The sequence below is a fragment of the Cupressus sempervirens genome, chromosome 6, assembly GCF_028749045.1.
Source record: "Cupressus sempervirens isolate cs-2001-9-10 chromosome 6, ASM2874904v1, whole genome shotgun sequence".
NCBI lineage: Eukaryota > Viridiplantae > Streptophyta > Pinopsida > Cupressales > Cupressaceae > Cupressus > Cupressus sempervirens.
In genome coordinates, this window is record NC_143123.1 from 594,219,156 (window position 1) to 594,243,105 (window position 23,950).

At 37.7% G+C, this 23,950-nt stretch overlaps 1 protein-coding gene across 6 annotated transcripts in view; it reads left to right on the plus strand.

The window, feature by feature from the left end:
* Positions 1-23,950, plus strand: part of THO1 (nuclear matrix protein-like protein) — a 175,257-nt gene that overhangs the window by 26,251 nt on the left and 125,056 nt on the right. For 4 of the 6 annotated variants that reach the window (XM_089789045.1, XM_089789046.1, XM_089789047.1 and 1 more), the window contains exons 4-6: positions 4,280-4,373; positions 4,535-4,680; positions 4,764-4,835. In XM_089789045.1, coding sequence (XP_089645171.1) covers positions 4,280-4,373; positions 4,535-4,680; positions 4,764-4,835 — 312 coding nt within the window. Of the gene's footprint in view, positions 1-3,864; positions 3,930-4,279; positions 4,374-4,534; positions 4,681-4,763; positions 4,836-23,950 lie in introns of those variants that run through there. The other 2 variants (XM_089789050.1, XM_089789049.1) reach the window with 2 other exon arrangements.

Consider the following 23,950-nt stretch of genomic DNA (forward strand, 5'->3'; position numbering starts at 1 on the left):
CAAATTGATGTTAAATTTGCAAGCTTCGGCTGCAATCAAATATTTCTTACATAAGTTTATGTGATGCCAAGCAATTTCTGAATTCTCGCCCGAATATTCAGAATAAAAATTTGCTTCAATAACTCCTCCTAAAATGTACTAGAAATATTTTATCTCTTTATGCAATCTACTCCTTAATATATTTGTGATATTTTTTGTTTCTTTCTTACATTTGCAGTTGGCTCTGATACCATGTTGATTTTCATGGATCGCTGCAAATGTACTAATATTGCCAATTGTTATAGGTGTGTTCCAAATGTAGATTTGAATCTCATATAAATATGAGAAGAGACATGTCTCTATGGTTTAATCATCATTTAATTATCTATAATATATTAACAGAAATACATATATATATATATATATAGAGAGAGAGAGAGAGAGAGAGAGAGAGAGAGAGAGAGAGAGAGAGAGAGAGAGAGAGATTATATACTATTATATATATTATATACAATGATATATATTATTTAACATGGATAAGTATATATAGGAAATGATGATTTACCAATAACAATAATATATATTAGATCGAATCAATCCGACATAAGCTACAACCTTTACACAGACTATTATTGAGGAGGGTCGACACCATTTGGAGAAAGTCTACTATTGCTTTGTAGACTTTTGCAAAGCTTTTGATTTTCTCCACAGACGACTCTCCTCTAGAGACTTCAGGACATTAGGATTTCAAACCATATACCGACGACTATAATGAGGTTATATAAGAGGGTGGTGTGCAGATTCAAAACCTCACATGGTTTTCCAAATCCTACTCAGGGCACTATTGATGTCAAGCAGGGCTGCCCTCTCCCCTACTTTATTCGGCATCTACATTGATGAGCTTGAAGCTTTCCTCCAAGATGTCTCGCTTCCTTGTGATGGTTACTTTTTACACTCTCTATTTTATTGTTCACCAATGATGTAGTTCTTTTGGCTTCATCACTGAAGGGACTTCAACGACAGTTTGACAGTTTGACCTCTTTTTGTAACTTGTGCCAACTTGTTGTCAGCCTGGGTAAGAACTGGGTTATGGTCTTCAACTACTTAAAGACCTTGTACCTCCACTTCTACTTTTAGGGCGATGTTATTGAGGTCACTTCCTGTTATACATACCTTGGGGTTAAGTTCTTTGTCCCCCATTTTATTTGGAGACCTGACATGCAATCTCGGGTTAATAAGTGGCCCCTAGCTCTGCTTGAGAGACAATGTTTTAGACACCACTTGCAAGATACCCCACAAGTTGTCCATGCTGGACTCCTTGGTTAGGCCGACCGTCCTTTATGGGTCGATTGTATGGGGGCCTTCTCTCTTGGAGTCTGACTGGGCTGCATTCAAGAGAGCCCCCTCCTTTGAGGCATTATCAGATGTCACTAGTCCACTCCCCATAGTATCATCTTGGTTGAGTTTGGGTCTCATCCTTTCATATTGGAGACCATCTTCTATTTGGTCTGGTTTCTTCATTGGCTTCGGTGCTTTGTGGGTTCTATTGGGCGCTTTCACAGGTACTCCTATCTGGCATACTATTCCTTTAAGGTGATTGCAGGTTTCGATCCTACTAGCAGAGCTTGTTGCTAGTTCGCCCGTGCCTCTACTCTTCTTGGTTCGATTGGGATTTTGACAGATCACCTTCACCCCTTCCAATTTTCTCTAGATGCCCTTGCTCACCTTCACATGTCTTGACAAGAACTGAATGAGAATGTCAGGCTTGACATATACATGCAATACATTATCATGACTTGGAGAAATCCTCCTAGGGGCTCCACCCGAGGATGACCTCCTTTGCCGAGCGCTATGTAGATATCAAGGACGAGGTTATTCTGCTCCCAGTGTACCTCACCCGCTGCTGGATCCACGGCCTCCACATATCTCTCATATCCTTTAGAGTGGGCTTCTACCGGTTATGTATACAAACTGATCACTAGCTTGATTGGGAGGACAAGATTTGTTGTCTTTGCCCCCTGGGAAGACAAAGTCTGAGACCCATTCTTGTGTTCTGCTGCCCTATCTACTATGAGATCAGAGAAAGGTTTTACTACTTGTTCAGAGAGTGCAGGTCTCTCTCCTCATTTTCAATCACTATGTTTTTGTGACTGTCATTGTGTGGTTCAAACTTGCAGCCATTGGGAATTTTGTTGTGTTGTAAGTTTTATATCGTGTACATATTGACAGTGAATTGTGGAAGTAATTGAACTTTAAGTTTGGACTTTTTTTTCAGAGGAAGGCTCTACTGCTTGTTCAGAATGCAGGTCTTTCTCCTCATTTTCTATCACTATGTTTTTGTGACTGTCATTGTGTAGTTCAAACTTTCAGCCATTGGGAATTTTGTTGTGTTTTAAGTTTTATATCATGTTCATATTGACAATGAATTGTGGAAGCAATTGAACTTTAAGCTTGGACATTTTTTAAATGTGTTAAACTGTTATGTCTATTCTCAATTCAATGCTAATGTTGTGTATTAAGGATTGTACAATGTACGTGATGAATATTTGAAATTTCCCCGCATTTCCCTGTTGCTAATGTTGTGTACTAAGGATTTTATATTTGAAACCTCCTGTACATGTTTTAAAAAAATTTCCTTATTTTTATATAGCTTTTATGCATTATCAGTTTTATATGAACATTTGAAATTTTGCCTGTATTGTCTTAAAATTTCTCCCTATTGTTTATATAGCCTTTCTATAAAACAGTCTCAAAAAAACAGGAAAAAAAAAATCTGTCCCCAAAACACATCCCTGTTTCCTGAGCAGTCTTTGTACTAAGAAATTGTATTAGTGTCAATGAATTTATAAAGTAGGTCATTAGGATTAAGTGTACAACCAAGAAAATATCATATAAGAGCCAGGATAGATGCCCTTAACCAGTTTTGTTATTTTTTAATCATTTTATAAGTGAATCGGACTTTTTTGTTTTTTGTTTTTTCTTAAGTGTTGCTTGAATATCTATTGCTTCTATTGTTTGGTTGAATTAGTGCAAATGGGATAAGTTTAATCACTGAACATATGTAGCAAATTATATCACATTTTTTATTTAAATACAAGTTAAAGTAGGAGAAAATCAGGCAATTCATTTTTGGGAGGCTTTTTATGCCTCACTGAAGATTTGCAGGCCATCAGATATGTTTCATATGTAAGATAGGTTTGGTTTCTGTAGAAGAAAGGAGTACTTTTTGACAAGAGAACTCTTTTTTTGTCTCCGTAAGGTGACTGTCCTATTTGAAGGGTAATAAATATGTCAAGTCAGAATTCTGAATAGAGGAAAACGTTCTTTCTCTCCAAGCTCTAAGGAGATGACTACTAAGGGAATATTTTTGGAAACTTTTACTGGAACTTAAATGTAAAGCACAGCCATTGAATGAAGTACAGTTGAATCTCTGATGTCAATTAACATTGAGTACAAATAGCCATTATTTGTTGAAGTTACATATGCCTAAGATAAAATCTTTTTCTTTTAAGATATAGTGCTTCAGGATCTGTCTCTACTAAGGTGCATTTGTCATTGATTAGGATTGGTGTATAGATATGCATATTGACTTTTTATAAAGCAATGCAACTGCTCTTTTGTTTTCCATTGAGCATGCAGTTCATGCACATACATCATATAGTCCCCAAAACCCTACTCAAGGAAGTATTAAACACAATGTGTGTACTCTTCCTGATTTTAAATTTCTAAAGGTTCAAGTTTAATCTTCCAGCCTGTGATTTTTTCCTTTTCGGTCTAGCTTTTCCTATGAAACACTTAATGAAGCATGCTTATGATTGTAAAGTATTAATATTACTGAGTTTTTTTTCTTGTCTGTGTATGAGTTTTTGGACTGAATTAGTATCAGGAACCATCTGCTGTTCGGGAAAGTGATCAATAAAGTTGAAGGAATGAATGAGTGCTGAACCTAGGTTAGTGTTAAATTTATTGTATGCAGGTGCATATTATATTAGAATTGCAGCCTACATGTTCTGATGTAACATCCACATGTAGAATCAGTATGCAATTTGTCTTCTTGGTAAATTATTGCTTTCAGACTAAACACTTCAAATACAGCACAAAAATGGTAGATGACGATTTTTAAATGTAGACAGGATCCAGCTTCAGTACAATACTAGGGACAACCACAAATATTGTGTGTCCTGGGTAAACTTTGGAATTTTCATTCCTTAGCTTTGTAAATCGATTTAAATTTTTGTCAATTCATGAAGTTTTTATAAGCGGGAAGTACTGGTTCATCCGTTACATGTCAAAACTCCAGGCTGCTGCTGTTGAGGCTGGAGAACCAGCTATGCAACATGGAGGTTCTATTGTGGAGGGAGAAAATAATCGCGGACTTATCCCTAGGCTTCTTGGTGCGCAAAAATTAATGCCTTTTGTTTTTTGATGTTATCAGTAATATTGCATAATATCTGGCCTTTGATGACTGATTAACTTTTCAAGAATCAGTGGAAACATGTTACTTTGGATTTTTCTTTTACTCTCTGTTCTCTAATCAAATTTCTTTCTTTAACAGATATCGTGCTTTATCTTTGTGAAAGAGGTCACGTGGAGGGGGGCATGATCTTCCAGCTACTAGAGGATCTGACTGAAATGTCAACAATGAAAGATTGTAAAGAAGTTTTTGCATACATTGAAAGCAAACAAGATGTTTTGGGAAAGGTAAGAACTTGGTATATTGCATTACATCTGGCACATTTTTTGTGTTTGTCTCATTTGGATTCTAAGAAGTGCTGCCTTGCCAGCAAGAACTATTTGGAAGAGGGAAGCTGGTCATGCTTAGAACATGCAATCAATTACTTCGGCGTCTATCCAAGGTACACGTAAGAATCATCAATGTAGATATGGAATGAGTATTGCTCAGATATTGTATTCCATTTTGCTTAATTGTATAGTAAGACATCTTTCTGTATTAGTATTGTAATATTTCTTCAATGGTCATCTTAGTCTTTAGTTTATTAGCTAGTTTCTATTTTTGTCTTTAGTTCATGGTTGTTCCATAATAGAAACATTGTCTATGCAAATCTATATAAGAAGATGCATTGACTATGCAAATCTATATAAAGAGCTTTCATCTCCTCTTCTTAATACAACATCAGTTTACTATAACATGGTATCAAAATGAGGTGATGGGATTTCATTGAATTTGGCAAAATTTTGCAAGAAAAGTTTGACCCTCCTTTCATTTGAGTTTTTTCAAAAATCTGTTTTTCGATTTTTTAGAGTAAAATGTATTTTTCTTCAATGGCAATCTTAGTCTTTAGTTTATTAGCTAGTTTCTATTTTTGTCTTTAGTTCATGGCTGTTCCATAATAGAAACATTGTCTATGCAAATCTATATAAGGAGCTTTCATCTCCTCTTCTTAATACAACATCAGTTTACTATAACATGGTATCAAAATGGGGTGATGGGATTTCATTGAATTTGGCAAAATTTTTCAAGACAAGTTTGACCCTCTTTTCATTTGAATTTTTTCAGAAATTTGTTTTTCAATTTTTTAGAGTAAAAATCATTGGAGGTGAAATCAATGAAAATTTTGTGGTTTGTCTAGAAATATTTTTGATGAACATTGTAAGCTTGGTCAAGGGTTTTGATTGTGTGATTTCCTAGTTATTGCATGTGCATTTTGTGAGATGCCTATCTCTTGCATGTGCCTTTTGAGTTGCATTGCTTGCATATGTTGTTTATCACATGAAGTCTTGTGTTTTGCTGCATAAAGGTTTCTTTGATGGAATTTCAAAATTTTTTTTTCCCTTAAAATGATTTAAGTAATTCTTTCTTGTGAATTTTGTTTTATTTTGGGCTTATAACTTTTTCATAAAAAATTGAGGGTTCGCTTTTGTTAGGGAGGGCTCTCTTGTTTCTAGAAAGCTCTTATCATTTTTTTTCCTTAAAAATAATATTTTGTATTATGCTTCATGTCTCGGATTTTGTGCTAGAAATATGTTTGGTTTTTTGATTTTATTTTAAAAAAATCCTTTATGGGTTTTTACCTTATTTTCCTAAAAAAACAATGATTTGTAATCTTGGGTTTAGTGATGTTTTGCAGCATGTGTTGGGGAATCGTGCTCTTCTGCAAAAGTTTGGAAGGTTCCAATTTCTTGTCAAAATTGTGACAATTATTCTCGAGTGTGTCTCTAGCTACATGGAGGGACAATAGTGTTATCCAACATTTGGTTGGATGTTTTGTGATGATTTTTGGCTAGAAGTTTTGCAGATTTTGGGAGGGTTAGTGGCGAACTTGTCTCTTGTTGGAAAACATTTTGAAGAAGGGGACAACCTTCTCTATTTTTTCTAGACGGATTTTGGCTACTCTTTGGTTATTAGCATTTTGCAAATCTAGGGAGGGTCTTAGTAGCAACAAAATTCTCTGCAATTTATGACAACTATTAATGAAGGGTATTAGGATATTGAAATATTCTTTTAATGGTCATCCTTTAGTTAGTATTTTGTTTATTAGGTAGTTTCTATTTTTGTCTTTAGTTCATATTGTTAAATAATACAAACATTGCCTTCGTAAATTTTTATAAGGAGCATTCATGTACTCTGTTTAATACAACATCGATTTATAGTAGATTTAAATAGGTTGTTTATATCTTAAGTAATTTGTTCAACATCATATTTGTTTTCTCCCTTAGCATTTATCTATTTATTGCCATAATTGGAGTTGGCAAGATCAATAAATCCAAGTCAGTACAAAATTATCCAAAAACTGCTGCCAAAACTTGGGACAAGTCATAAAATGCAAAGATGGCACACGTGTATATTTTTCTCAAATTGCATTAAGTTGACTTCAGAGTCTTCCAACTATAGTCAAATGCACTAATAGCTCTTTAAATGCTATTTTATCAAGTTCTTTAGAGCCCCCAACCCCATTTGTATGCATGTGGTCCTAGTTTGGTGCAAGGATGGCTTGGGATCTGCCTTGCGTATCTTGTGGGTCCTTCTAGGGTCCATAGGGTGGACACTAGATGAACCTAGGCTGTACCTTAGAGGGCTTGCACATTCCCTTGGAAAAGCAAAAAGAATTCAATTTAAAAAAAAAACAAAAACAAAAAAGCACTTTCCAACTCTAGTTTTTCTTAATTGAACTATTATATTATTATTTTGGCTATCTTTATTATAAGTAAATTAATTAATGAAACATTGCAACCCTTAAGTTTACAACACGTGCAATTCATAAGGCAAGGGACTAGTTACTCCAGATGAATACAATGTGACAATTTGATTTAGGCCATGCTTCATTAGAGAAAGTTATTGAAGATTTTGGCGACTCTGAACAAGTAATGAAATTTAAGATGAGGAAATTGGAAGGAAAATATTAGAAGTGGAATGACAAGATCAAGGTCTTGTGTAAATATATAAATAACCCATCCCATCCTGAAAGAGTAGAAGGCCCAACCTTTGTTCCTCCATTTATTTTGATTGAGTCAGTAGAATGTATAGAAAGGATTAGACCGATTGTTCAGGGTGCAAAAGTTTGGATAAGAGGTTTTTAGAATGAGGCATATAAGCATGCTTAAGACTTGGTGAAAATTCATGAAGGACTCTATTCATCCTTTCCAAGATACATTGCATAGAGGAGTCGTGGAAAGATGTATGTATTATTTGAGATAAGGTGGTCTCAACCTTGCAAGATTTGATGGAGACTCCCAGATAGATATTGATTGATGGTGGAATTGTTGGGGAAGGAGATGTATACGACTTTACCTAATGGTATAGCATAGTGTGTTAGAAATAGGGAATACTTGAGAGGGGGGTGAATCAATATTCTACAAACTTTTGCCCAAAACTGAATATTGTTAATGACTTTATAACATGCATATGAAAGTAAACTAATAATGCTGAACAGTTAACATAACCATGCAATAAGAGAACTCATAACACCATATTTTATTAACTAGGGAAACCTTAGCCAAGGGAAAAGCCCGATGGGGATGGTACCTGCAAAATGATCCACTAAACAAAAGTATCTTGTTATGGATGTTGACCCTATTAGGAGTCTATTACATATATAGTGTCTTGGTCCTTGTTAGAGGACTAGGCCCTGTTAAAAGCCTCAACCCTCTTAGGAGTTGGTATATACAATTACAAAACATATGCAAGATGAGCCCACTGCTCAAACATGCAATTATTCATATAGTTCCTTGATACAAAAGAGATAGATATGAAAACCTCTTTACTGTTGACATCTTCAATATATGATTTTTCCTTTGCTGCTCTTTGATACCTCTAATCATACATCACAATTCACATCAATATAGTTTGCATATCACATAGAACTTACACTTTACTTCGCATAATACAATCTTTCCTTTATACCTTTACATTTTACAAAATCTGTCCAGTCGGCCTTCAAGCTTTCACATGCTTCACAAAGTGCAGAATTAATTCTTGTTCTCTTAGGGTTAACATCTAGGATGTCATCCCTAATTAGCTAAGTAATTATTTCATAACCAAAATAATTCCTTAACCTGTACACCATTTACTGTTATGCTTTATTCATTGCCTTTATTGATGTTTATTCTGTACTGTCCATACAGACTTGTGTAGTTACATACGTCATCCTCACATTGTGTAGTATCTGTACCTAATTGCGCACGTGGCAATAACTACTCTGTCATTTGTACACATCAAAACTGTCCTTGATCAATTGAATAACTATCTGATACTTAGACAATTTTCCATGTCTAACTGTATAAACTTCATCTGTACGTAATGCCTTCTTCACATAAGGTATATGTTGCCATAAATGACAACTCCAACAATATACCAACTTATCTTACTTAACCATATTGCCAACAATCTTCCCCTTTGGCATTTATGGCAACATATGGGAAATTTGGCTAAGTCCCAAAATGTTGTACAAAAACTTTCTTAAAAATTTGGCCTTTACAAAAATTTACAAAACTTTAAAATTCAAAATTTGTGGATCAATACTTTTATAACCATCTTTCCTTATAACTCCTATTACAATACTGTATAATAATACTCCCCCTTAGTATATTACAGTTACTCCCCCTTACATTATACTTAATACATTTTTCCTATACTTCTCCCTTTTTGACATCAATGACAAAGGTGTCAAAAACTATATACATGTCAAATTGTAGAACTTTACCTTTGCACTTAGGTGGATAAGCCTGAAATGCAGTCATCAAAACTTCCCTTCAGACTTTTCAAATTCTTCTCTCGTGTCCTTCACTCCCTTTGATATGCTGCAGAGAGAACACAATTCATAGGATGCTATTTCTACTGCATTCAAGTCCGAGTATACAAACTTATCAAAGGATGTCTTTGCTTTCAAACACTTCTCCACTTGCTATTCAAGTGTGCTGATCTTCAATGATAGGTGTTCCCTCAAAATTGAGAACCTCTTTGTAATTCTTTCCTTGTTCAATTCTATGAGACTTATCTCATCATAAGTCTTGCTTATCTTCCCTTCAATGTCTTCAATTTTGGTGCTCGACTGCTGAAGCTGATTTGCTAAAGTCTTGACTTCATCTCACTTGCTCTGCAACTCGTCATCACTGTCCTTTGTGAAATTAAAAGACAGCACATTTGGCATACAATGCCTTTCCTTCTAGCTTGCATCTCCTTAGCTCCTTGATACAAGCATCAAGAGCTCCTAGATCATTCCTAATGTTCTGACACACAGTGTCAAACATTTGAGCATCATGCTTTGCTTGGGCTTGAACTACTGCCACATCTGATAGGTTAGTGTATTCAACATCAAATGCTTGAATCAGCCTTAGTTCTATCCTCTGGATCAGAGTTTGATATTCTTACCGTGAATGTGCTCTGTAACTTTTCAGTTACATCCATAAGAGTTTTCTGCAAACCCTTCACCTGTCTGTTCTTGTTGATTATCTTGTTCAAAGATGATATCAGCTCTATTTGATCATTATCATTTGAGCCTATTAGAGCTGCAAGGGTAAGAGACGTGCTTGATGCACTTGTCTTCTTAGCCTCTTCCTCCTCTCTTCATCTTCTCTTCTTTTCTGTTCTTCTGCCTCTTTCTTCTTCTCCTCGTCTTCCTCCTTTTTCACTTCTTCTTCTTGTTTTCTTCTTCCTCCTTTTTCCCTTCATCTTCCTCCTTTTTCTTTTCCTCTTCTTCTTTCTTCTTCTTTTCCTCATCTATTTTTCTCTTCCTTTCTTCTTCCTTCTTCCTGTTCTCCTCTTCTTTCTTTCTTTTCTCTTCTTCCTCACTCTTTCTTTTCTCCTCTTCTTCATCTGCTTCTTTATCAGAACTAGAGTAGTTGGAGATATTGCCAACAATGCTTGTACCATAATCTTTAAAAGGATTGTCAGCCATATCAATTGTGACCTTTGTGCCACCAATCTGCATTGTATCAGTTCCAATTGAGATCTCTAGAGCTGCTGCTGCTGCTTTGTTCAGGTCTGGTATCATCTGCACAATAGCATTTTCAGTCTCTTCATTAACTTGCTGACAATTTCCTCCCATTATCAGTATGGCCCTTTTCTTGTTTCTTATATATGGTTCTAGACTCTTCATTAAACTAGCCATATGTTCACCACTGTCAACTTGGCATAGTTTCCTTATCTAGTTTTGCCTGATGTTCTTGTCCTCCTCAACCATTCTCTTCCCTCTGTTTGTTAGCCTCTCATAGAGGTCTTTTGGGATTTCATCCTTAACATCCTCAAATTTCTTATTAGACAGAATAATGTCTAATAACAACATTTTCTAGCTCTAATCTGTCAATCTATGTATATAAATGATAAAATTTATTTAATTGAACAAAGTTCCCTTCGTTGACGATTGCACTGTTTACTTGCTCAATTTTAGGTTTCCATGCCTTTCTCATTGAGGGTTCACTTTCTAGTTGCTTTTCTTCTGTCTTTTGAGGTTCTACTTGACCTTTTGTCTCTTTCCTGGTCCTGTTGCTATTGCCTTCATTCTTTTCTTCCCGGGAGAATCTGATGACTCTTGTTTCACCTCTGCCAGTCTAACTGATTTCCCTTTTACCTCTACAACTTCTACTTCTATTTCTTTTGATTCCTTTGTTAGAGGAATAACAGGTGTGATGAGTGCCTGCTGCTGTGATCCTACAATAGGTGTTGTAGTAGCAGGTGCTGCCACTGTTACTCCTTCTGATGGTCCAGTAGATGCCAAGGGTGGAATGTACATCATCTCTTGTTGACCAATTTGTTTCATCCCAGTGATTGTTTGCCTCACTGCACTTACTTCTTCAGCTGTCATCTCAGCTTGTTCCATAGTCTTCTTCATAACAAATTCTACTTTCTTCTTTGCTGACTTCTCCAATTGAGCTTGGCTAGCTGATTGGATCAGCTCTTCATAGTTTACGAATCTATCGAACTCCTCATCTTTATCTGATTCAAGCTATATCCTTCTATTTCCTCTTCAGTGATCTCATATCCCAAGGGTTCAACATACAACATCCTAGGCTCTACTGCCTCAATGTATGTGGAATTCTGAATCTCTCCCTTATATCAGTTTGGTATGTCTTCACAATCAAATTTGCACTATCATTTACCTTCTCAATAAGGTGTCTGTTATATACTTAAGAAATCTTTTCCATTGTGCTCCTACTATTGCTCATTATGGTTGATGCTTGCATTAACTGAAATCTCTTGATCAGATGAAAAAACATATGATTGATCACGGATTGGAATCTGAACTAACTATTCTTAACCTTTTAAATTTTCAAGGTTCTTTGTCAAGTGGGCTCTTAGAATTTCACACAAGTTGACTTTCTCTCTATCAACACATATCTTATAAGCTACTTGAATAAAGCCAGCTGCCATATCATCTTCTTTGGAGCTGTAGCACATCCTTGCTGCTATGATTCCGCTCAAGAATCTGACATCATCCAGCTTGATCTTACTGATCACTAGGCCTCTACCATTGTAAACAGACTTAGTGTTGTCAAGTACTAACTTCTTGACATTCTTCTCATTCACTGGTATACTGCCTTCATTACATAATCCAGTAACCTCATGAATTAAGGTTAGCTGAGATTTCAACCACATTATCTGCTAACCAAAACTTGCCATCATGAAGCTGTGATTTCAACCACATTATCTCCTAACCAAAACTTGCCATCATGAATTCTACTCAATATCACCTTAGTCCACTCTTCATTGTCAAACTCATAGTAAAACAAAAACTTTACTAGGTCATTATCCTTCAAATATTCAAAGCCTTGTTGAGAACTCATGTCTTGATTGTGTATATCTTATTAAATTCCTCGAAGATGTGTTCTTCTACATTTTCAAATTTTCTTCTTAGGTAACTACCCACATCTTCTAGGTGATGACATTCTCGGGCATTTTCAACAATGCATTGCTAGGGTCATCAATCACATATTTAACAACGTTTACCTTCACCTTAGGTCTTGCTTCATCCTAAATGTTATGTAACAAAGACTTATCCATCTCTATACTTGAATTCTTAATACAATTCGCAGATTAAATCCTTGCTTAAGAGTGAAATACCTTGCTTCGACAAGTGATTTAGGGCTTTCTAAACTTCGCGCTTGAAATTCTTCAGTTCTCCTTCAGTTTTGCTGTCAAATCGCCCTTGATTGCTCCTTAACTCTTTAGATGGTTGAATGATACACACAATCTTGCTTGCACAACTTATATCTCATCAAAACAAACTTTGCATTAATTGTGCAACTTCTCAATCCGTAAAAAGCTGTTTCTAATAACCAATAAACTTGTTTTCATTTGTATAACTTCATGCGATGTATAACTTCATGCGATCTCCAAATGACATGCGCTCTTAACCAGAGCATCTACTCATCATCGTCTATCTCATATCAATTGCGCACCTCTTAACTCGATCTCTAACCTCAGTTTTCTCTTTCTGATACTCGATCTTCAATAAATGGTGCTTAATTCAAATAGGATGAATTGCATACAATAGCTGACCTTAATCTTTCATCAGGTGCATCAAAATACTGTTCTAATACCACATGTGAACTCGGTGGATCTTCTGCTTTGACAAATACCTCTTTGAATTTGTCCACATGTTCTTTCAACTTGTCTTTCTGACTGTTGTTGCTGCTAGCATTCCTTCTGTTGTTCCTATTATTGTTTCTTCTAAAATTTGGCTTCCTGTTGATGTTCCTCATGTCCAATCTGCAAAATCTTGCTATATGACCAAAATTGTTACATAGCTGACATATTGGTGTACTTCTTCTCTGATTAGGTCCATTTTGATTAGCTGGTGCTCTAAAATTTCTGGCAATGTGTCCAAAATTGTTACTCTTATAACACACAATGTTACTCCTTGTTTCATTAGATCTTTCTCCTTCATTAGATCTGCTAGAGGATCTTCTCCTCTTATTACCTACAGGGTTAGTATCTCAAAACATTCTACTATTACTATTATTACTGCAAATCTAGGTTTCTTACAATCAACTGCTCTATGACCAAAACAATGACAATTATAACAATAAAAATTTGTAATAGGTTTGAATGACTTACCTGTACAGTCTCTCTTCATATGACCAACTTCATTACAAAGAAAGCATCTACCTTTGAATTCATACCTTACCTCTTTAGGTGATTCAACTTGCTCAGTTTACCTAGGTTCATCAAGTTTTTCAGGTTGACTTACTTACTCAACTTCTTCTGGTACATCTTTGGATTGACTTGGTTCAATCTCATTTTGATAATTCTTAGGTTCAAGGGTTTCAACAACTAGATCTGGGTCCTTTCTTGCTTTAGATTTCTTTGTTGATTTTTCTCCAATGAAATATTGAAGACCAGTCTTATCATAGGAAGGTCTTTGATAATATAGTTGCTCATCAATTTTCTCACTATTGGAATATAACTTTTTTAATTGTTGCTTAGACAGGGTTAACTCTCCTTTCACGATAGTATTGTACTTCTCAAGTTCTGCATGCTCTATCTTGATGGATTCAAGTTCAAATGTCACTTTTGTAAGATAGGACCTTATATCTGCATTTTTCGATTTCAGATCTGATTGAACCTTGCTATCATCTTTCTTCGGACTTAGCTCTAGTTCAACAATCTTCAACTCATGTTTTAGAATCTCATTTTCCTTCTTTAAAGTTGATATCTCATCACTATCTTTTGTCTGCTCTCTAGGTTCCTTTCTGGATTTGAGATGATGTAATGCTCCGAACGGTTTCGGTAATATTCCCGAAAGTTTCAGAGATTTTCCCGAAAGCTTTCGGTAATGTTCACGAAAGTTTCGAAGATTTTTCGAACAAGTTTTGCTCTGATACCATTGTAATGTTCCATTCTAGAGTTTCCTTATGAAGTCTTATAGTATGCTTTAGGTAATCCTGTTGTGTGCTTTAGGTAGTCTGGTTGTGTGCTCCAAATAGTATCCCTGAGTGCTTTGGGTGGCTAGTGCTTTAGGTAGTTCTCCCTTAGTGCTTCAAGTGGCCAGTGCTTCAGGTAGTTCCTTTGGGTGGCGATGCATAATGGAGTGATGCCGTATTCCAATGTGGAGCACAAGGAGGTCGTACGACAAGGAGCAGGCACTGAGAAGCCGTATGGTGTAGGAACAAGTGACCGTATGACCGTAGGTGACCGTACAGTAGTGGATTTGAAGGGCCGTATGGTGACAAGGAAGAGGTGGCCGTACGGTGGAGGTGGAGGGGCAATTGTGCCGGATGGAGATAATGAGGCTGTACAGTGGGAATGACAGTCATACGATATGGACAAAATTAGAGACTTAAAGGGAGGTACAGAAAGATGGTGGTGTGCTGAGGCCATATGGTGGGGAGGAATGGATCATACAGTGACAATGGGTGAGCGGAAAATGGTGAATGGTGGGTCGTACGGTGGCAATGGGTGAGTAGAAAATGGCGTACGGTGGAGACAAGGGATGGTTCTACGGTGTGTGAGACTAGCAGTGGGAGCTGGCCGTATGGTGGCATGAGGATGTCGTATGGTATGTACTGCAAACCGTAGAATGATGGTTGGATGCTGTGTGGAGGCCTGTTGATGTCAGTTTTTGTACCACTACATAACATATTAGCAATTGGATATCTGATACGGGGTATCAAATACACAATTCCTCTCTTGAAAAGTTAAAACTTATGCGGACATAAGCAAGAACTCCAATGTTCCTTACACCTGTGGATACTAACTCAGTTATCGATGTGATTTGCTAGTAATCACATAGGCGGACTTATGTTATTCATTCGAAGATAACTTGGTGGTACTTCGCTTGCATGACTTGTTCTTTTCTCCTTGATTACTTTCACTTTCAACTACTCCTACCACTAAATGCTTATTGCTCTACCACTACTCCTATGGATGGAGAAATTAGGACATGGATGGGGATCTAACCAAATGAAAGCTTGCCAGCGGCGCTACCTCCATTGATGCGATGATTCTAAGGGATACTCTTAGGATTTTCACACTGACACCTATCTTCCAACCCAACTTGAAGTACAAGCGAAAGATATATGCAAGTAGAACTTAGGAGCGATTGGACTAGATTACCACACAAGGCTTCCTAACAAGCCACTAGGATGCTAGTGGCCTAGTTTATAGGTCCCTATCAAACATTCACTAACGTCACCATACAATTAGCCATCTACTTCTACTCTAGCAACATGCGATGAAATCCTACTTTTAATTTGAGAGACGAGAATAACCATGCAATACACCAAAATGATCATGTATATTCACCATGCAAGCCACAACAATGAATAGAGAACAATTTTGATAGTATTTTGGCAACAATTCTCCAACATAACTCCACAAATGAGAGCAAAATGGCCTTATGTAGAGGCTCCAAATTACAATGAATGGCCAAGGTTAAGAGGCAAAATCAAGGGCCAAGATTATATCTTACAAACCCTAATTAGGGTTACCATTATTCAACCAATTACATGAGGGCACCAACTTTGTGGGCCAATGAGAAAATTACAATAATTTGTCAACCAATGAGAACATAGGACACTTGGCATGATTTGATTGCATGCACATGAAAGTGCCACCTCATCAACCTTATCTTATAAATCTATTCAATTCTTGAGATAAGGTGAAGCCTTGGACGCTTGAGCTTGTCCTTAGAAACTTTCTCATCACCACTCGAACTTGCTTGTGCTTGATGTCCTGACCCTGAAAGGATGAGGTCTTCATGCACTTGGGGTAATCTTGTGTTGGCCTCGGTGGCTTTCCTGGATGCGAACTTCTTTGCAACTTGAGAGCCTTGCTTTTGGCCACTACCTTGAAATCGAACTTAATCTCCCCCATTATCCTTGCTTTCTTGGTCTTCCAACCTTCCCATTCAAATTCAACCAAGCTAGCTTGCACGAATAGCAAAGCCTTGCTTAGCCTCAAATATTTTCAGATCTCTTCTACTAATCTGCTCTTTCTTGAAATTGCGAGGCTTCTTGAATCTTAATCTTCAATCAAATTCGCCCTTCACCCGATTTCATTCTTCACCAAAGCTCGCACTTCAACCTTTGCTAACTTGCAATCAACTAGAAGGGTTAGGACTCCATGTGGAATTGCTTCTAGTTTTGCACTGCCCTAAGTTGTAATTCTAGATTTTCACTTATAATTCTAGCCCAATCAAATTTGCCCTTTCCATTTGCAATTTCATCAATAAAGTAATACATCCAATTTTCGAATTGCATACCTTGAGCTAGGCCCATGATTCGGCTGAGGAGCACAATGAGATCGTCGTACTTTGATTTGAAATGTGCCACGGTGAGCCTTGATGATCTGGTAACTCCTCTCTTTTCTTCGTGTAGCCAATTTTGCTTTTGTATCGGTTATTCGCCTCATTTTTGATAAAAAAGTTGTTTTGGGCATCATATCCTCTTTGTCTTTCTTAGTATTTGTTCCCTTAGGGTTCTTGCTTGCACTAACATCTACCATCGTAAATACTTATTTCTGCCCCTTCGTTCTAAGTGATATGGACTACCCTTATCAATCTCCAACGTTCTTTCTATCGATGGATTCTACACTTATTTTTGCCTCATCAAGTCCTATCACTACACTTATCAATCTCCAATCTTCAACCTAGGGGTGGGACTACCACTTATTTTTGCCCCTTCGTTACCTTAGGATGGACTACACTTATATCTCCCAACTTCAACTTAGGGTGGTCTAGCTTATTTCTGCCTCTTCAAATGTCCTATCATGGATTCTACCCTTATCAATCTCTAATTTCCAACCTAGGATGGGATGATGAATGCAAGAAGAACCAAGAGAAATAAAACTAGACAAGAACGAACGAGTGAAATCCGCTTAAGGACCACTTTCAACTCTAAATGAATTGAATTTACCTTTACCAATAGCCGGGTCTTCTTTTGAATTTTGGATCAGACCTAGGAATTTCAAGCCCCTTGTAAATATTGATGCCCTAGCTGAAGAAATCATAATTCTGCCCACTTGAAATTGCCCATGCGTGTGCCAAAAAATCAGACTTTAATCAACTATTTCCTTTGCCAAATAATATTGTCCAGATCTGATGCAAAATCGCAGCTCCTCAAGAAAATACTTCCACATATTTCGGCTCCACAAAAATCGCAGTTCCACAAAATTCGGCTTCACAAAAATCGCAGCCCCACAAAATTCGTAGCTCTCTATGGAAATCAAACATCAATCAAGAATCATCTAGGGAAAGGAAAATCACATTTGCCCTATAAAAATCACCAAGAATTGCCTTATAAAAAAAACGCCATGGAAGAAGAGCTGCTCCCATATGCAAATCTGCCCTTTGCCAAAAATTGTCCAAGGAGGAAGAGCTGCCCCAAGCATGGAAGAGGAAGATGGAAGAATGAGGAGACAATGGGAAGGAGATCCTTCTTATACCCAATTCACTTGTCTTAACCTAGCTGGCCGATTTGCACCTAGGAGAGGAGAAAAAAACTAAAAACATTAATTAGTGCACAATCCAGTGCCAATTAAATTATAAGCCAAAAATTAATTTTGCCATAATGAGATTTGCATTATTAAATTGCCAGTTAGACCAAAATTGTAGAAACAAAATTAATAAAGCCTTGGAGATGCTAAATGTTTTCATTTAATGACGATTTAGTAATTAATATATCATTAAAAATCGGATTTGGCAAGCCAAAATTGATTTTTTAAATTTTAAATTACTAATTTTTTTAAATATTTTAAAATCTTCAAGGTAGATTTAATCCATTTAATGCCAATTTTTGCAATTTAATCTAAATCGATTTTGCTATGCAATTTTAATTTTTTAACAAAAATAAAACATTTCTCTAGAGTCTAAAATCAATTTTTTTATTTGATTTCACCATCACAAAATTATTTTTTTTATCGAAAAAATTCAAGATTTTCCAAAAAACACAAATCTAACAAAAATTTCATTTTTTGAAAATGACTCAAATTTATACAATTATATCCAAGTTTTTAGAAAAAATCGTCTAAGTACAAAATTTACAATTTTATCTTGCTAAGTGTTGTTTTTTGAAATTTGTTCGGCCTAAAGATAAAATTAGTCGTTCTGGAAAACCAAGCTTAAAACCAGGGAAAAAATAAACCTAAACCTTCTCCCTTGGCCTGAAGGTGTCTAAGACGTAAAATTTTCTAAAATCGGAAATTTTGAACAACTTCAAAAAAATTTCCCTGGCGAAAAAAAGGGGGTTCCCAAAAATTTTGGAGCGATGATGTGAAAACTTCATAACAAGGTCAAGGTGTCTGTACATTGGTACAGGTGCCTGTATGGAGGGTAGGGGTGATGCAAGATAATTTGGTGATGCCACTTAGAATGCAGAATGCAATATATTAAACACAAATAATTTGCAGAAGCTAGAGTCCGAAAAGATACACACTTGTTAACCAAATAGTAATTTCCACATACAAATAATGCTCCGATTTGCTAGATTCAAGCCAAGTAGTACACAGACGGAATAGGGTGAGGGTTGAATCCCACTAAAACTGGAGAGCTAAGTAGGGAAGATCTTTCACTTCCGAAATGGCGAATGACAGAGAATCCCAATAGGAATTCGCAGTATAGAGAAAATAATCCAAATTGCATATTTACGACTACCTACAAGCCGTGCTCAAATACTAGTTGGGGAAAACCTTTCCGAGGGCGTACAGAGATAACCGACGACAACACTTACCAACGGAAACTAAAATAAAAATAGGTCCGAGATATATCAAATTAATCGGAACCACAAATCCAAATATTAACTTGGGCCCCATATTAATTAATTAAAATAACTAATTAAAGGTCCTTATATTATTTAAATTCTGGGACCAATTAATTAATTAATTAAATTAATTTAATTGCATTTAAATTTGGGGACATGACAAATCCTCGCTGCCCAAAGATTGCTTGCCCTCAAGCAATCTATCGTTTGACGAAACACCAACTCCAGGATCCCAAATCAAACCCGTAGGCAAGACAAGCGAAATGACATCAATCCTCTACAACACCACATTGCTATCAAACTTTCGCTGCACCACTTTGATATAAATATTATCGTATCTTTAGTCGCCAAGATCCCAAACCAAACACGTAGGCGAAATGAGTGAATTGTCATCAAACCTCCCTTGCACCCTACTATCATTAAGCATCCGTTGTGCCAGTTTGATATAAACATTGTCATAGTCTTCACTAGGATTCCGATGACACAAATTGATGAAATCTTTCATGCCATTATGTTCAAAAATCTCTTTGGGTATGGTCATGCACATAGATGCTGATGTTGGCACAAACTTACCCACTAACACAACCACAATGATCATTATTATATTCTTGACGGATGAAACCTTGATGAAGAGAGCTTCAGTGGTGAGAATGTTGACAAAGGGGGCCTCGACTGTGAGTACCTTGGCGACAGGAGCTTAAGTGAAGGGTGTCGTAATGATGGGAGCCTCAACAAAGAGTAGCTTAGTAAAGGGAAACTTGGTAGAATAAACCTCAACAGTGAGTACTTCGGCGATAGATAAAATTTTAGCTGCAGATAAAACCTCAATGGCACACAAAATCTTGGTTAAAGCCTCGATGACGGATAGAGCCTCAACAACGAGCAATGTCTCAATGTCGACAGACATAGCTATTGCGACCGATGCAGCCACAATGACAGACACACAATGATGATGGAGACAGTCATGATGTTGTTTACGGACACAACTACGATAATGGATACGGACTTGGTGTCGGTGACGGACACAGACTTGGCATCAGTGACAGATACGAACTCGACGACGGACACGAACTTGACGTCGGTGATGAACATGAGCTTGACGTCGGTGATGAACACGAACTTGACGATAGACACGGACTTGGCTTCGGTGATGAACACGACAGTGACAGACACGACAATAGTGACGGACATGAACTTGATGACAATCACAGACTCAGTGTTAGTGATGGACATGATGGTGTTAGGCACGAACTCAACGTTGGTGACGGACATGACGGTGATTGAGACGATGGTGACAAACAACGGTGACGAACACGGCGGTGACAGATACAACGGTGACAAACACGGCGGTTAAGACACAACGGTGACAAACATGACGGTGGCAGACATGACGACGGTGACGGACATGAACTTGACGATAGACACGAACTCGATGTCGGTGACGGACACGACGGTGATGGACACAAACTTGGTGTTGGTGACTGACATGACGGTGATGGACACGAACTCTGTGTCAGTGACATACATGACAGTGATGGACACGATGGTGACAGACACAATGGTGACGAACACGATGGTCACAGACATGAACTCGACAACGGACATGGCCTTGGTGTCAGTGACGGACACGACAGTGTCGGATATGAACTTGGTGTCGGTGATAGACACAACGGTGATTGACATGATGGTGATAGACACAACGGTGACAAACACGACGGTGACGAACATGAACTCGACGTTGGTGACGGACATGACAGTGATGGACCCGACGGTGATGGACACGACGGTGATAGATACAAACTTGGTTTCGGTGACGAGCACAATAGTGAAAGACACGATGACAGTGAGGGACACAACCTCAATGACGGGCAAAACCACGATGATGGACATTGGTTCGGTGATAGACACACTGCCTCAACAACAAACACAACCTCCGTGACAGATATAGCCTCGAGCACAACTTCGGTGATGGGCACAACTTGATCCGTCCATGTCTTCACAAGATCCATGCAAGCAACTTCTTCACTTTTTTGTGTTCTCCCCATGTTGGTTTAGTAGAAAGATTTAGCAAATCCTCCTGGAGTGGCCTCGTAATCATGCCTTCATTCTCCTCATGTAAAGCATCACTCTTATCATTGTCATCCATTTTCTCTCACTTGTGCAAATGAGATATAAGTTTTTCTTCACAATGCTTGAAAACACTATTGACCAATCTATATGCTGCTATAAAGGGAATACATACTAGATTACGAATAGCCCATAACATAGATGTGATGGGTTGGGATATTTCATCCATCTCTTCAATGCATGAAATCATAAGACTCTCCATAGCAATTGAAATCTTAGTGTCATGATCTTCCTTGATGGTGAGCAAGAAGTGATGAAACATATCATGGACCAAATTTTGCAATTCAAGATCTAAGAGAAGGTTACTTACTTTGACATTTGCACAATTCTCCAATATTGTAGATCTCCTACCAAAAGGGTCACTGCTGAAGTCATTGAGACTCTGAAAGCTGTCAACTATGAATTGCAATATCTCTATCATGGTGTTATCATCATACAATGCTTTAGGAGCCGAAATTCTCAAGACCTCACTAAGACATGCAGCAACTGCCAATCATTTATCCTTGTTATGGTGTCTCAAAAGCTTGGGTTGACTTAAGGCCTCCTTAATTGGCGAGAGGATTCTCTATATAAATCTTGAAGGTAATTGGTTTACCTGACACAAACAAACTTCCAATATATCTAATGGAAGATCAACACCCTCACTGAGCTCTTTGTCAATCCTTTGTAGTGCCTTCAACCACCACTCTCCATCGTTGTTTGGGGCCACAGTGTGATCCAAGTATCAAAATCTCTCAATCATCCCAGTAGGCTGGCAAGATCACTAGCTCTAATACCACTATAATGTTTTGAATGGTTTCGGTAATATTCCCGAAAGTTTTGGAGATGCTCTTGAAAGTTTCAGAGATTTCCTGAACGATTTCTGCTCTGATACCACTGTAATGTTCTGTTGTAGAGTTTCCTTATGAAGTCCTATAGTATGCTTAAGGTAGTCTTGTCGTGTGCTTCAAGTAGTCTGGTTTGTGTTCCAAATAGTATCCCTCAGTGCTTCGGGCGGCCAATGCTTCAGGTAGTTCTCCCTTAGTGCTCTAGGTGGCCAGTGCTTCCGATGGCCAGTGCTTCAGGTAGTTCTCCTTCAATGCTTTGGGTGGCTAGTGCTGCAGGTAGTTCTGCTTTAGTGCTTTGGGTGGCCAGTGCTTTAGGTAGTTCTTCGTCAATGCTTCGGGCGGCCAGTGCTTCAGGTAGTTCCTTTGGGTGGTGATGCACAATGGAGTGAGGCCGTATTGCAATGTTGGAGAACAAGGAGGCCATACGACAAGGAGCAGGTAGTGAGAAGCCGTATGATGCAGGAACAAGTGACCGTAAGGTGGTCTTCGGGTGAGCATATGGTAGTGGATTTGAAGGGTCGTACAATTTCAAGGGAAGAGGTGGCTGTGCAGTGGAGGTGGAGGGGCAATTGTGTGGGATGGAGATAATGAGGTTGTACGGTGGGAAGGACAGTCATACGGTATGGACAAAACTGGAGGTCGAAAGGGAGGTATAGAAAGATGGTGGTGTGTTGAGGCCGAACGGTGGGAAGGAATGGATCATACAGTGGGCCGTATGACAATGGGTGAGCAGAAAATGGTGTATAGTGGACACAAGGGATGGCCATACGGTGTGTGAGAGCAGTCGTGGGAGCTGGCCGTACAGTAGTATGAGGATGTCGTAAGGTATATACTGCAAATCATAGAATGATGGTTGGATGCTGTGTGGAGGCCAAGGTGTCCGTACGTTGGTACAGGTGGGTGTACGGAGGGTAGGGTGATCCAAGGTAATTTGGTGATGCCACTTAGAATGTAGAATGCAATATATTAAACACAAATAATTTGCAGAAGCCAGAGTGTGAAAAGATACACACTTGTTACCAAATAGTAATTTCCACATACAAATAATGCTCCGATTTGCCAGATCCAAGTTAGGCAGTTCACGGATAGAATAGGGCGAGGGTTGAATCCCACTAAAACTAGAGAGCCAAGTAGGGAAGATATTTCACTTCTGAAATGGCGAACGACAGAGAATCCCAACAGGAATTCGCAGTATAGAGAAAATAATCCAAATTGCATATCTACGACTATCTACAAGCCATGCTTCAATACTCGTTGGGGAAAACCTTTCTGAAGGTGTACAAAGATAGCTGGCGGAAACACTTATCAATAGAAACTAAAATAAAAATAGGTCCGAGATATATCAAATTAATCAGAACCACAAATCCAAATATTAACTTGGGCCCCATATTAATTAATTAAAGTAACTAATTAAAGGTCCTTATATTATTTAAATTCTTCTGGGACTAGTTAATTAATTAATTTAATTAAAAAAAATACATTAAAATTTGGGGACATGATAGATGATCAATCTTACCCTTCAATTTTCCAATGTAGTCTTTTGCATCTTCATATTTTTCCTTCAGGTTATCTCTTTCTTCAGTAAGAAGATCAATTTGCTCAAGTGTTTCTTCAAGATTCCTTTGCAATTGTTCTATATTCATAAGGATCTTACTCAAGCTGTTAAGCCTCTTTAGAGTATCTATGCTCTGATACCAATCGCTAGAAACAGGGAATACTGAGACGGGGGGGGGGGGGGGGGGGGGCTGAAATCTGTATTCTACAAACTTTTGCCCAAAATTGAATATGGTTAATTACTATATAACATGCATATGAAAGTAAACTAACAATGTTGAACAATAAACATAACCATGCAATAGGAGAAC